This window comes from Paramisgurnus dabryanus, chromosome 14 (genome assembly GCF_030506205.2).
Source record: "Paramisgurnus dabryanus chromosome 14, PD_genome_1.1, whole genome shotgun sequence".
Lineage (NCBI taxonomy): Eukaryota > Metazoa > Chordata > Actinopteri > Cypriniformes > Cobitidae > Paramisgurnus > Paramisgurnus dabryanus.
In genome coordinates this window covers 27,019,985-27,034,996 of record NC_133350.1, presented here as the reverse complement: position 1 = coordinate 27,034,996, position 15,012 = coordinate 27,019,985, and the positions used below count along the sequence as shown (strand labels likewise).

The 15,012-nt window shown below is 38.1% G+C and overlaps 1 protein-coding gene across 1 annotated transcript; it reads right to left on the bottom strand.

Annotated features, from left to right (window-relative positions):
* Nucleotides 1-2,435: 2,435 nt before the first annotated feature.
* Nucleotides 2,436-4,347, bottom strand: LOC135719366 (THAP domain-containing protein 6-like). Its single transcript, XM_073811785.1, is given in 6 exon segments — nt 2,436-2,553; nt 2,664-2,925; nt 3,018-3,030; nt 3,033-3,079; nt 3,226-3,418; nt 3,661-4,347. Coding segments are annotated over 5 exon segments (585 nt in total). The 5' UTR covers nt 3,741-4,347; the 3' UTR covers nt 2,436-2,553; nt 2,664-2,673.
* Nucleotides 4,348-15,012: the final 10,665 nt, after the last annotated feature.

The following is a 15,012-nucleotide window of genomic DNA, read 5'->3' as shown; positions in this document are numbered from 1 at the left end:
GTGTTCTGTCGAAGTCTGATTCCTTTATGTTTCCCTTTAGTGCAATGTTTCTTTTAGCGTTTTAATCACATTACGTTTATTTTTTTAGATAGATAAAAAGTTTAAATGGCTTGGCTACTGATATGCATGTATGTAATGTATATGTATTGTTCTTTTTTGCTAAATCAAATATTTTTACAGTCTGAATCGCTAAAGTACATGTAAAAGCAATACTATCATGTATTATATATAATAGCGTTTATTAAATATTTCATAATTTTCCTGTTTTTTATTATTTCTTCTTTAATAAATTATAATTGTAACGTGATAAAAACGCTATAAGAAACACATGGAAGGAACAGACTTCGACAGAACACCGGACATCTTCTCTACTTATTTTCTATTCTAATTATTAAAAGATTTCCAGATGATTTCCTTGCTCCATTCTGTCCGTTTAAGGGCTTATTGTAATCATAAACACCTACGTTTATCTTCAAATGATGTCTTTGACGATGGTATTCTATAAAAATGAAAGCCATCTTTTTTGGCATTCTTATTCTGACACTTAACAGCACAACCGGACATTTTCCAGTGAGTTATCTTGCTCTTTTCACTCGTGTCTAATTCATTTCCACTGTTTTTCTGCAACCGCATTGCGCGCGCAGCTTGCAGTGACGTAACTGTGACGTCTACTCTAAATTGGTCTATTATGGACGCCATGACGGACGGCGGAAGTGCCATAGATATGTATAAAGGCTAGATGGCTTACAGGTGTTGTGTCGAAGTCTGTTCCCCTTATGTTCCCCCTATTTTTCCCTTCAGTGTAGTGTTTTTTATAGCGTTTTTATCACGTTATAGGTTTTATTATTTATATATTTAAAGTTTTAATGGCTACTGAGATGTATATGTGTGCATTTCAGTAATGTATCTGTATTGTTCTTAATGGTAAGTCAATTATTTTTACAGTATGAATCATATTATATGTATAATATATATTTAATATGCAAACATTACATTTTTAAAACAACCAGTAAAGGAAAAAAAAGAAAAAGACAGGCTATATTTTAAAAGAAATACCCTAATAGAAAACTTTCAAATGTATGAAATATTTAATAAATTGTATTATAAAATACATGATATTATTGCCTTTTAGTATAACCAATTCAAATCTTTAATCTTTCTAAATGTAACGTGATGAAAACGCTATAAAAACACTACACTAAAGGGAAACATAGGGGGAACGGAGTTCGACGCTGAGAGCCAATGGGACCCGACGACGTCACACGGCGGCCATCTTAGGACAGGACCGCTCGTCCAGTTATAACATTAAAGTCTATTGTGCATTTAGTGCTGAAATAACTATATTTTGCTCAATTTTCAACCGATTTTCAAACGGCTTGGTGTGTCATAAACGTCAGGGATGCGGCTATTTAACTGCATACTTGTGAAAAATTATAGCCACGGAGTTTATTAAGAAAATAGTATATTAAGCAGACTAGACAGGTACTAGGTATACCCATAAACACACACACAGTAATGATGTCAATATTTATAAGGTACATGAAACATGAAATAGTGCAATTTAGTTTATTACTAATATTAACATTATTAAATACATGTGTAAATTTATGTATAATATAAATCTGTCTCAAGTTGCCATTCTGTAAAATAAAGAGAAAAGAGATGGGTCTTTGTTTTTTTTACTTAGGTCCAAAGGCACACAATTAGAAAAAAACGTACAAAAAAAAAATATACAAAATATACAAAAAAAAAAAAACATTGACACAATTGGACACAAAACTCTTTCCATTAATACAATATAATCAATACAGCTCCCTCCCTCTCCTCCTCCCTCTTAAATGGTCTGAACTTGCACAGCGCTTTTCTACACCGTCTTGGTGCCCAAAGCCAAGCGCTTTACAAAGCCCCACATTCACCCATTCACATGCAAACATCAAAGAAGAGTAGCAAACTAAACAGACCACCAGTTGAAAACCCATCCTTTAAGTGCACAAATAGTTTGCGCTACTGCCCTTTGAAAAGGACAGTTTTTGTGAGCTTCTGTCTCACACGGTCTTTCTGCAAGCTAAGCGTTGACATTTTCGCAATGTGGTGCAGCCTTAGCTTGAAGAAGAGGGACACAACCAGAGTCAAGAGTGTATGGTGGTGACTGTCAATGCCATATCGCGTGTCAGTGATGTGCTCCCCGAGCAAAAACACATCCTCTCCACCTATCCTCTTCCTCACCATGTAGAGGACCTCCAACAGTTTGATGGGTTGCGATCTCCTGGAATCTGCTACTGCCTGCCGAACAACCCACTCTGCTGCCCTGACGACCTTCACGGTGCCTGCTGATGGGATGACAAGACCTCCATTGTTTTTCAGCGTCAGCAGATGGTAGGGTTAGGTTAGATCAGTAAGTTTAACTATTCATGACACTACAGTCTGTAGCTGAAGTTGTTACTGTAGTTGAAATTAGAGACGAAGAATACCTTTTCCAAGAAACTGGGATGTGGAAGGTGAATTTTCAGGTGTTCTCTGCACCCTGTCTTGACAGGAGGTGAACCGGAAGATCTGAAATGTAATTAGAAAAAGTGATTTAGTAAGTCTCCTTTGATAGTAATTTTTATGTCTAACAAAGAACATAAAAAAGACAAAACATTTAAAGTCATTATTTATTTTACCTGAGTAGCATTACAGCTTGTCATTCAGCTCTTCATTGATGAGGTTCTTAGCTTTCAGCTCCTCCAGAAGAGCCTTCATGTTCTTTTTGGCCCTCCTTACCCTTGCCAAGGCATTGCTCTTTTCCCGCCACATTTTACGCACTGTGGCCATGGCTGCATCAAGTTTGGCCTTAAGAGCCTTTGGAGAGGAAGGCATTGCATATTGGTGGTCAGGGGCCTTCCTCTTCCGACTCCTTTGCCTCTCTCTAGTGGATGGCTGTGGCTTTGAAAAAAAAAAAAAATATATATATATAATGAAGTTAATTAGGGTTAGTGTATTTGTTAGTGACATTCCTCATGTGTACAAATACTCACAACATCAGGTGGAGGTTTTCTCCTGCTTTTCTTGAAGCGTTTGTGCTTCTTGGTGCTACCGGCTGAAAAAATAGTTAAATACTCAATTGATCTGTAATATACTTTATGTATTGCTAAACTTGCAGAAAGTGTAACATTAAATCACATTTAAATATCGATGCATCCATCTTTAACACCTTGTAATCTAGTTGGCCAATTATACACGTACCCTCTGAAGATGAGCAGGGAAGTTGAAGACAGATGGAACAGCTCCAGCTTTGAGTCTGATAGTCTGCCCTGTCCTGTCGAAATCTTCATTTCTGAAGTGTTCACTGCAGAGCAGTGTTCTGTCATTAGCCACAAAACCTTCCCTTCTCAGGGCACGCTCCCACTGTCTCCGGCGCTCGCTACATTTGGGAAACCTTACAAATGGGAGAAATAGTAGTCAGATATAAATGATTGTTAACCTTGCACCTTTATTTCCTTCAACATTGAGGGTATGGACTAAAATACAGTATAAAATGTATTATCATTTTGATTCTATGTACTGCATGTATGCAAATATATGTAGCCAATCTTGTAATGTTGTCTCATTTACACTATTCCTAGCAGAACTTGTATTACTAAGTATCCTAATAATAGTCATAATATTTTCTTTTCTTACTTGTGAAAGGTGATCCCACGCGTTCTGGTTTGGAGGCTCCGTTCGTTGGTGCAGCCGTAGGCAGCACAAAAATCAGGCATTTTCCACAAGCGTAATCAGAAGTTCTGTAAACAAAAAACCAACAAAGTAATCCAAATGTAAAGATGTTTTTAAGAAACCAAACCACTTGGAAATCATGTGTAACTCAAAGCTATGTTGAAACGAAAGACTAACCCTGCCTCTCCCACCAATTTACAATTGCTTGGTGACTCACTTACGACCTCTTCACTGCTAGCCAGCAAATAAATACAACCACATCCACAAAATGACATTTAGACAAAAGATTAGGTTGTCAAGAAACTGGTCTCAGGAAACCTGTTAATAATTGAAAATGTCGACTGTGTGGTATCACTTTAGAGTAGAGGGCAGCCAATGAAACACACAGCTACGCTGCAATGTTAAGCGTTTCTCAAAACGTGAAGCTACAATTTAAACATCGGCATCAGCACAAATCATAGCCACGTTAATAAGGTTTGTAATACACCAAACCGTTTGTAAATCCGTCAAGAATTCAGCAAGTTACGAGCATTTTAGTTGGCGTATGTCACTCACATTCCGTCCACAGCAGCAGGGAGCAGCACTATGCAGCACTGACCTAAGATGGCCGCCAAGTGACGACACAGCTGACTCCGCCTTGAGCCATCTAGCCTTTATACATATATCTATGGGAAGTGCTATGTTGTAGACCAGTGTTTCTCAAACTTTTTCAGGCCAAGGACCAATTTATCTTCCAAATTTTTTCTGAGGACCACCTAACAGAATCCCACTCTAACACGCCCCCAAAAAACAACAAAATAGGAAGGATAAGCTAAATTTAAGTTTAATATGCAACTGTTTTATGTCAAAAACTAATTTTTTGAAACACAGATGCAATGTTATGTTCAGAAATTATTATATGAATTTTATTTCATTTGAAAAAGTAAATGTAAAATTAGTTACAGCTTAATATGAACAACAAACTGCACATGTGAAAAAAACTACTATAAAAAAAATACTATAACAGCCTAGGTCCCAAATAATGTCATTCCAAAGAGCCATTATTTTAAACTGAGGTGGTGGGTATATAAAGTCTATAGTTGTAACTATGGTAACAATAAAATGCTGAGAATTTTTTTTCCCCTTAATGTCCAAAATCCCTGAAATTACAGGGATTTTACACATGAAACAAAAACTAGTACATTACAAAACTAATAGATCTGTGGATTTTAGCTGATTTCAGTTGACGCTTGATCTTTTCTTTTGACTACTCTTTGTTTTAGCCACCGATCCATTTTTACGTTATTAAAACAGAATGGCAAGAACTGATATCACAGTTTGGCAGGTGCATTAAAAATCTACTTAAATAAGTGACGATTGTAAAAACACTTGCCTAGTTTAGGTCATCTTTTGGCGGACCACTGGGGGGGTTTGGCGGACCACTAGTGGTCCGCGGACCACACTTTAAGAATTACTGTTGTAGACGGACGGCAAGCCGAACAAGTACGTGTTTGTGTTCGTTAGGGTCATAAAATGGTTATTTTGTGTTGCTATGATGCACCTACCATTACAGAAAGTGGCATAAATACATGAATGTTATTGTTTAATGCTGCAGTGACACCATAAATTTCATTGCCCACGTAATTGACCCCATTCTCACGCCACACATCCATTTTCACGATGTAAGTAGCTAAAGCAGTGCTCGCAGTACTGACACTTTTATATTTTAGCGTACCTTCACTGTCTTTTGCGTGCCACCACTTCTCATGTTGCTGGTACTTTGCTGCAAAGAGTCAAAGAGCATTTCACTTTATGTGGCGCTGCGCAGGAAGTTCGGCAGCGAGTACATCAGAGTACCGCGAGAGCCAGTCGAAATGTTACAATAGGGTCCGCCTTTACCTTTGCTCTCGCGTTACTCTGATGTCATACGCCGATCAGTCAGCTCCGCACCAGTCGAACACACAAAGCGTCAAGGTCTGGATGAAAAGCAGAGACCTGCCCGGATTCCACGCACGCAGATACCATCAGAAAACAGCAATTTTAATCAACCATCACTCGCGTGTGCATGTTTGCAAGCAGTACAAGCCTGCGTGATGTTTGCGGTGACAGGTTTTAATAAAAGAGAAAAAAGTCAATTGATATTTGACATCTATAAACAATAATATATACGAAATATTAATTATATGGTCTTGACACACACATTATCTGTTGCTTTAGTTTAATATAAACTACTCATTTGGTTTATTTGATTGTGACAGTCCCTCTATCACCAATCACAAATCATCACTTTACGCTTCTCTTTCTCAGTGGATAAACTGAATCAAAGCTGCTGTTATCTGCAGTTATACATTTTACAGAGACCAGTAGCCTATTCATTAGATTTTAAGAACATTTTTGGCACTTTTATCAGAAGGAAAGCATAATAGAAGTGTATAAAATAATAGTAAAGACTCTAATCTCAGGCATTTAAACTCAGTAAAAGCTTTTATTTCAATTTAATTTCTAAAATATGATTCGATTTGTATTGTGAACCATTTTAATGCAGTCTTTTCCAACTATTTAACACAGAAATAGCTAAAATCCACACTATTATCAATTGGCAAACGGTTAGGACTTATATAAAAAATTATTACCACAAACCCCCACCCCCCAAAAAAAATCTCACTCCAAGCTGAACTGACTGCGGTCAGGCCACCCTCCACTTTGAAAAAGACGGTCAAACTAGCCCTCACGTTTTTTTTCTGTGTGCACATATATTAGGCATTACGGTAAATGCACGAGAGGAATGATTTCAAAATAAAAGTTTCTCACCTAATTTGTTGTTATTTCTGTTGCATTCTGTGTGTATTTTAAATCGTTGCTAGGGTATTATGGGTGGTTTCTAGGCTGTTTCTGTTGCATTCTGTGTGGTTGCTAGGGTTCTGTAAGTGGTTGCTAGGCTGTTTCTGTTGCATTCTATTTGGTTGCTAGGCTGTTTCTGTTGCATTCTGTGTGTGTTTTAAGTCATTGCTAGGGTATTATGGGTGGTTGCTAGGCGGTTTCTCTTGCATTCTGTGTGGTTGCTAGGCTGTTGCTAGGGTTCTTTAAATTGTTGCTAGGGTATTATGGGTGGTTGCTAGGCTGTTTCTGTTGCATTCTGTGTCTGTTTTAAGTTGTTGCTAGGGTATTCTGGGTGGTTGTTAGGCGGTTTCTCTTGCATTTTGTGTTGTTGCTAGGCTGTTGCTAGGGTTCTTTAAGTTGTTGCTAGGGTATTCTGGGTGGTTGCTAGGCGGTTTCTCTTGCATTCTGTGTGGTTGCTAGGCTGTTGCTAAGGTTCTTTAAGTGGTTGCTAGGCTGTTTCTGTTGCATTCTGTGTGTGTTTTAAGTGGTTGCTAGGGTATTATGGGTGGTTGCTAGGCGGTTTCTCTTGCATTCTGTGTGGTTGCTTGGCTGTTGCCAGAGTTCTTTAAGTGGTTGCTAGGCTGTTTCTGTTGCATTCTGTGTGTGTTTTAAGTGGTTGCTAGGGTATTATGGGTGGTTGCTAGGCGGTTTCTCTTGCATTTTGTGTGGTTGCTAGGCTGTTGCTAGGGTTCTTTAAATTGTTGCTAGGGTATTATGGGTGGTTGCTAGGCTGTTTCTGTTGCATTCTGTGTCTGTTTTAAGTTGTTGCTAGGGTATTCTGGGTGGTTGTTAGGTGGTTTCTCTTGCATTTTGTGTTGTTGCTAGGCTGTTGCTAGGGTTCTTTAAGTTGTTGCTAGGGTATTCTGGGTGGTTGCTATGCGGTTTCCCTTGCTTTCTGTGAGGTTGCTAGGCTGTTGCTAAGGTTCTTTAAGTGGTTGCTAGGCTGTTTCTGTTGCATTCTGTGTGTGTTTTAAGTGGTTGCTAGGGTATTATGGGTGGTTGTTAGGCAGTTTCTCTTGCATTTTGTGTGGTTGCTAGGCTGTTGCTAGGGTTCTTTAAGTGGTTGCTAGGCTGTTTCTGTTGCATTCTGTGTGTGTTTTAAGTGGTTGCTAGGGTATTCTGGGTGGTTGTTAAGCGGTTTCTCTTGCATTCTGTGTGGTTTTTTGGCTGTTGCTAGAGTTCTTTAGGTTGTTGCTAGGGTATTCTGGGTGGTTGCTAGGTGGTTTCCCTTGCATTCTGTGTGGTTGCTAGACTGTTGCTAGGGTTCTTTAAGTGGTTGCTAGGCTGTTTCTGTTGCATTCTGTGTGTGTTTTAAGTGGTTGCTAGGGTATTATGGGTGGTTGCTAGGCGGTTTCTCTTGCATTCTGTATCTGTTTTAGGTCATTGCTAGGGTATTATAGGTGGTTTCTCTTGCAATTTGTGTGGTTGCTAGGCTGTTGCTAGGGTTCTTTAAGTTGTTGCTAGGGTATTATGGGTGGTTGCTTGGCGGTTTCTCTTGCATTCTGTGTAGTTGCTAGGCTGTTGCTAGGGTATTATGGGTGGTTGTTAGGAGGTTTCTCTTGCATTTTGTGTGGTTGCTTGGCTGTTGCTAGGGTTCTTTAAGTTGTTGCTAGGGTATTATGGGTGGTTGCTAGGCTGTTTATGTTGCATTCTGTGTCTAAGTCTTTGTTAGGGTATTATGGGTGGTTGCTAGGCTGTTTCTGTTGCATTCTGTGTCTGTTTTAAGTCGTTGCTAGGGTATTATGGGTGGTTGTTAGGAGGTTTTTCTCGCATTCTGTGTGGTTGCTTGGCTGTTGCTAGGGTTCTTAAGGTTGTTGCTAGGGTATTATGGGTGGTTGCTAGGCTGTTTCTATTGCATTATGTGTCTGTTTAAGTCGTTGCTAGAGTATTATGCGTGGTTGCTAAGCTGTTTATGTTCCATTCTGTGCGATTGCTATGCTGTTTCTATTGCATTCTGTTTCTGTTTTAAGTGGTTGCTAGGGTATTATGGGTGGTTGCTAGGCGGTTTCTCTTGCATTCTGTATCTGTTTTAGGTCATTGCTAGGGTATTATAGGTGGTTTCTCTTGCAATTTGTGTGGTTGCTAGGCTGTTGCTAGGGTTGTTTAAGTTGTTGCTAGGGTATTATGGGTGGTTGCTTGGCGGTTTCTCTTGCATTCTGTGTAGTTGCTAGGCTGTTGCTAGGGTATTATGGGTGGTTGTTAGGAGGTTTCTCTTGCATTTTGTGTGGTTGCTTGGCTGTTGCTAGGGTTCTTTAAGTTGTTGCTAGGGTATTATGGGTGGTTGCTAGGCTGTTTATGTTGCATTCTGTGTCTAAGTCTTTGTTAGGGTATTATGGGTGGTTGCTAGGCTGTTTCTGTTGCATTCTGTGTCTGTTTTAAGTCGTTGCTAGGGTATTATGGGTGGTTGTTAGGAGGTTTTTCTCGCATTCTGTGTGGTTGCTTGGCTGTTGCTAGGGTTCTTAAGGTTGTTGCTAGGGTATTATGGGTGGTTGCTAGGCTGTTTCTATTGCATTATGTGTCTGTTTAAGTCGTTGCTAGAGTATTATGCGTGGTTGCTAAGCTGTTTATGTTCCATTCTGTGCGATTGCTATGCTGTTTCTATTGCATTCTGTTTCTGTTTTAAGTCGTTGCTAGGGTTTTATGGATGGTTGCTAAGCGGTTGCTCTTGCATTCTGTGAGGCTACTTGGCAGTTGCTAGGGTATTATGGGTGGTTGCTAGGCTCTTGTTGTGGCATTCTTGTTAGATGCTATGCTATTGCTCTTGTTTTCTGGGTGATTGCTAGACTGTTGCTAGGGTATAATTAGTGGTTGCTATACTGTTGATAGGGTGTTATTGGTTATTGCTAGGCTGTTGTTCAGATATTATGGTGGATTACTATGAGGTTGCTAGCATATTAAGGGTGGTTGTTGGGCTGTTGTTGTGACATTCTATTTGATTGCTAGGCTGTTGATAGGCTACGTATTTAAATTGGTTGCTAGGGTATTGTTATGGTTTTCTTGGGGATTGTGAGGTGAGGCTGTGGCTTTCCTAATACGCCTTTGCTAGGGTATTTAAGGTGGTTTATAAAATTGCTAGGCTGTACAGGGTGGTTGACACAGAACTGCTATGCATTTAATAGGGAGTCAGTAAAAGAAAACAACCCTGTTTCCACAGAATCATTCCACTTCTGAATACTAGTACACCATCTCAGGTTTTCACCACTGCAGTATCATCATAGTCTGATATGCTGTTTTTAAAATAGAGAGCTCCAAGAAGTCCTATACACTTGCAGTATTTTCTATACATTTGGCTAGATGTTAAAGAGAAACTACCTGTTTCCACAGAATTATTTCACTTCTGAATGATAGTACACAATCTCAGGTTGTCACCACTGCAGAATCATCACAGTCTGATATGCTGTTTTTAAAATAGAGAGCTCTAAGAAGTCCTATACACTTGTGGTATTTTCTATACATTCAGATAGATGTTAAAAGAAAACTACCTGTTTCCACAGCATCATTCCACTTATAACTGATAGTACACCATCTCAGGTTGTCACTCCTGCAGTATCATCACAGTCTGATATGCTGTTTTTAAAATAGAGAGCTCTAAGAAGTCCTATACACTTGTGGTATTTTCTATACATTCGGTTAGATGTTAAAGGGAAACTACCAGTTTCCACAGAATCATTCTACTTCTGAGTGATAGTACCCCATATTAGGCTGTCACTCCTGCAGTATCATCACAGCCTGATTTGCTGCTGTTTTTAAAATATAATGCTCTACGATGTCCGGTAAACTCTGTATTTTCTATACATTTGGTTAGATGTTAAAGGGAATCTATCTGTTTCCACAGAATCATTCCACTTTTAAATGATAGTAAACAATCTCAGGATGTCACCACTGCAGTAACATCACAGTCTGATATGCTGTTTTTAAAATAGAGAGCTCTAAGAAGTCTTATACACTTGCAGTATTTTCTATAAATTCAGTTACATGTTAAAGGGAAACTACCTGTTTCCACAAAATCATTCCACTTCTAAATGATAGTACACCATCTCAGGTTGTCACCACTGCAGTATCATCACAGTCTGATATGCTGTTGTTAAAATATAAAGCCCTGAGGTATCATATACACACTGTATTTTCTATACATTAAGTTAAATTTTAAAGGGAAACTACCTGTTTCCACAGAATTATTTCACTTCTGAATTATAGTACACCATCTCAGGTTGTCACCACTGCAGTATCATCACAGTCTGATATGCTGTTTTTAAAATAGAGAGCTCTAAGAAGTCCTATACACTTGTGGTATTTTCCATATATTTGGTCAATTGTTAAAGGGAAACTACCTGTTTCCACAGAATCATTCCACTTCTAAATGCTAGTACACCATCTCAGGTTGTCACCACTGCAGTATCATCACAGTCTGATATGCTGTTTTTAAATTATAATGCTCTAAAATGTCATATACACTCTGTATGTTCTATACATTTGGTCAGATGTTAAAGGGAAACTACCTGTTTCCACAGAATCATTCCACTTCTAAATGATAGAACAACATCTCAGGTTGTCACTCCTGCAGTATCATCACAGTCTGATATCCGGTTTTTAAATTAGGGGGCTCTAAGATGTCTAACACATGCAGTATTTTCTATAAATTCAGTTAGATATTAAAGCGAAACTACCTGTTTCCACAGAATAATTTCACTTCTGAATGATAGTACACCATCTCAGGTTGTCACCCCTGTAGTATTATCACAGTCTGATCAGCTGTTTTTAAATTAGGGGGCTCTAAGATGTCCAGTAAACTTTGTATTTTCTATTAATTCAGTTGGATGTTGAAGGAAAACTACCTGTTTCCACAGCATCATTCCACTTCTGAATGATAGTACACCATCTCAGGTTGTCACTCCTGCAGTATCATTACAGTCTGATATGCTGTTTTTTAAACAGAGAGCTATAAGATGTCATATACACTCTGTATTTTCTATATATTTGGTTAGATGTTAAAGGGAAACTACCTGTTTCCACAAAATCATCCAACTTCTGAATGATAGTACACCATCACAGGTTGTCACCCCTGCAGTATCATCACAGTCTGATATGCTGTTTTTAAAATAGAGAGCTCTAAGAAGTCTTATACACTTGCAGTATTTTCTATAAATTCAGTTACATGTTAAAGGGAAACTACCTGTTTCCACAAAATCATTCCACTTCTAAATGATAGTACACCATCTCAGGTTGTCACCACTGCAGTATCATCACAGTCTGATATGCTGTTGTTAAAATATAAAGCCCTGAGGTATCATATACACACTGTATTTTCTATACATTAAGTTAGATTTTAAAGGGAAACTACCTGTTTCCACAGAATTATTTCACTTCTGAATTATAGTACACCATCTCAGGTTGTCACCACTGCAGTATCATCACAGTCTGATATGCTGTTTTTAAAATAGAGAGCTCTAAGAAGTCCTATACACTTGTGGTATTTTCCATATATTTGGTCAATTGTTAAAGGGAAACTACCTGTTTCCACAGAATCATTCCACTTCTAAATGCTAGTACACCATCTCAGGTTGTCACCACTGCAGTATCATCACAGTCTGATATGCTGTTTTTAAATTATAATGCTCTAAAATGTCATATACACTCTGTATGTTCTATACATTTGGTCAGATGTTAAAGGGAAACTACCTGTTTCCACAGAATCATTCCACTTCTAAATGATAGAACAACATCTCAGGTTGTCACTCCTGCAGTATCATCACAGTCTGATATCCGGTTTTTAAATTAGGGGGCTCTAAGATGTCTAACACATGCAGTATTTTCTATAAATTCAGTTAGATATTAAAGCGAAACTACCTGTTTCCACAGAATAATTTCACTTCTGAATGATAGTACACCATCTCAGGTTGTCACCCCTGTAGTATTATCACAGTCTGATCAGCTGTTTTTAAATTAGGGGGCTCTAAGATGTCCAGTAAACTTTGTATTTTCTATTAATTCAGTTGGATGTTGAAGGAAAACTACCTGTTTCCACAGCATCATTCCACTTCTGAATGATAGTACACCATCTCAGGTTGTCACTCCTGCAGTATCATTACAGTCTGATATGCTGTTTTTTAAACAGAGAGCTATAAGATGTCATATACACTCTGTATTTTCTATATATTTGGTTAGATGTTAAAGGGAAACTACCTGTTTCCACAAAATCATCCAACTTCTGAATGATAGTACACCATCACAGGTTGTCACCCCTGCAGTATCATCACAGTCTGATATGCTGTTTTTAAAATAGAGAGCTCTGAGGAGTTTAACACATGCAGTATTTTCTATAAATTCAGTTAAATATTAAAGGGAAACTACCTGTTTCCACAAAATCATTCCACTTCTGAATGATAGTACACCATCTCAGGTTGTCACCCCTGTAGTATTATCACAGTCTGATAAGCTGTTTTTAAATTAGGGGGCTCTAAGATGTCCAGTAAACTCTATATTTTCAATTAATTCAGTTGGATGTTAAAGGAAAACTACCTGTTTCCACAGCATCATTCAACTTCTGAAAGATAGTACACCATCGCAGGTTGTCACCCCTGCAGTATCATCACAGTCTGATATGCTGTTTTTAAAATAGAGAGCTCTAAGGAGTCTAACACATGCAGTATTTTCTAAAAATTCAGTTGAATTTTAAAGGGAAACTGCCTGTTTCCACAGAATCATTCCACTTCTGAATTGTAGTACACCACCTCAGGTTGTCACCCCTGTAGTATTATCACAGTCTGATAAGCTGTTTTTAAATTAGGGGGCTCTAAGATGTCCAGTAAACTTTGTATTTTCTATTAATTCAGTTGGATGTTGAAGGAAAACTACCTGTTTCCACAGCATCATTCCACTTCTGAATGATAGTACACCATCTCAGGTTGTCACTCCTGCAGTATCATTACAGTCTGATATGCTGTTTTTTAAACAGAGAGCTATAAGATGTCATATACACTCTGTATTTTCTATATATTTGGTTAGATGTTAAAGGGAAACTACCTGTTTCCACAAAATCATTCAACTTCTGAATGATAGTACACCATCACAGGTTGTCACCCCTGCAGTATCATCACAGTCTGATATGCTGTTTTTAAAATAGAGAGCTCTGAGGAGTCTAACACATGCAGTATTTTCTAAAAATTCAGTTGAATTTTAAAGGGAAACTGCCTGTTTCCACAGAATCATTCCACTTCTGAATTGTAGTACACCACCTCAGGTTGTCACCCCTGTAGTATTATCACAGTCTGATAAGCTGTTTTTAAATTAGGGGGCTCTAAGATGTCCAGTAAACTTTGTATTTTCTATTAATTCAGTTGGATGTTGAAGGAAAACTACCTGTTTCCACAGCATCATTCCACTTCTGAATGATAGTACACCATCTCAGGTTGTCACTCCTGCAGTATCATTACAGTCTGATATGCTGTTTTTTAAACAGAGAGCTATAAGATGTCATATACACTCTGTATTTTCTATATATTTGGTTAGATGTTAAAGGGAAACTACCTGTTTCCACAAAATCATTCAACTTCTGAATGATAGTACACCATCACAGATTGTCACTCCTGCAGTATCATCACAGTCTGATATGCTGTTTTTAAAATATAAAGCCTGGAGGTATCATATACACACTGCATTTTCTATACATTCAGTTAAATATTAAAGGGAAACTACCTGTTTCCACAAAATCATTCCACTTCTGAATGATAGTACACCATATCAGGTTGTCACCCCTGTAGTATTATCACAGTCTGATAAGCTGTTTTTAAATTAGGGGGCTCTAAGATGTCCAGTAAACTCTATATTTTCAAAAAATTCAGTTGGATGTTGAAGGAAAACTACCTGTTTCCACAGCATCATTCAACTTCTGAATGATAGTACACCATCGCAGGTTGTCACCCCTGCAGTATCATCATAGTCTGATATGCTGTTTTTAAAATAGAGAGCTCTAAGGAGTCTAACACATGCAGTATTTTCTATAAATTCAGTTGAATTTTAAAGGGAAACTGCCTGTTTCCACAGAATCATTCCACTTCTGAATTGTAGTACACCACCTCAGGTTGTCACCCCTGTAGTATTATCACAGTCTGATAAGCTGTTTTTAAATTAGGGCACTCTAAGATGTCCAGTAAACTCTAGTCAGTAATTTCTATTAATTCAGTTGGATGTTGAAGGAAAACTACCTGTTTCCACAGCATCATTCCACTTCTGAATGATAGTACACCATCTCAGGTTGTCACTCCTGCAGTATCATTACAGTCTGATATGCTGTTTTTAAAACAGAGAGCTATAAGGTGTCATATACACTCTGTATTTTCTATATATTCAGTTAGATGTTAAAGGGAAACTACCTGTTTCCACAAAATCATTCCACTTCTGAATGATAGTACACCATCACAGATTGTCACTCCTGCAGTATCATCACAGTCTGATATG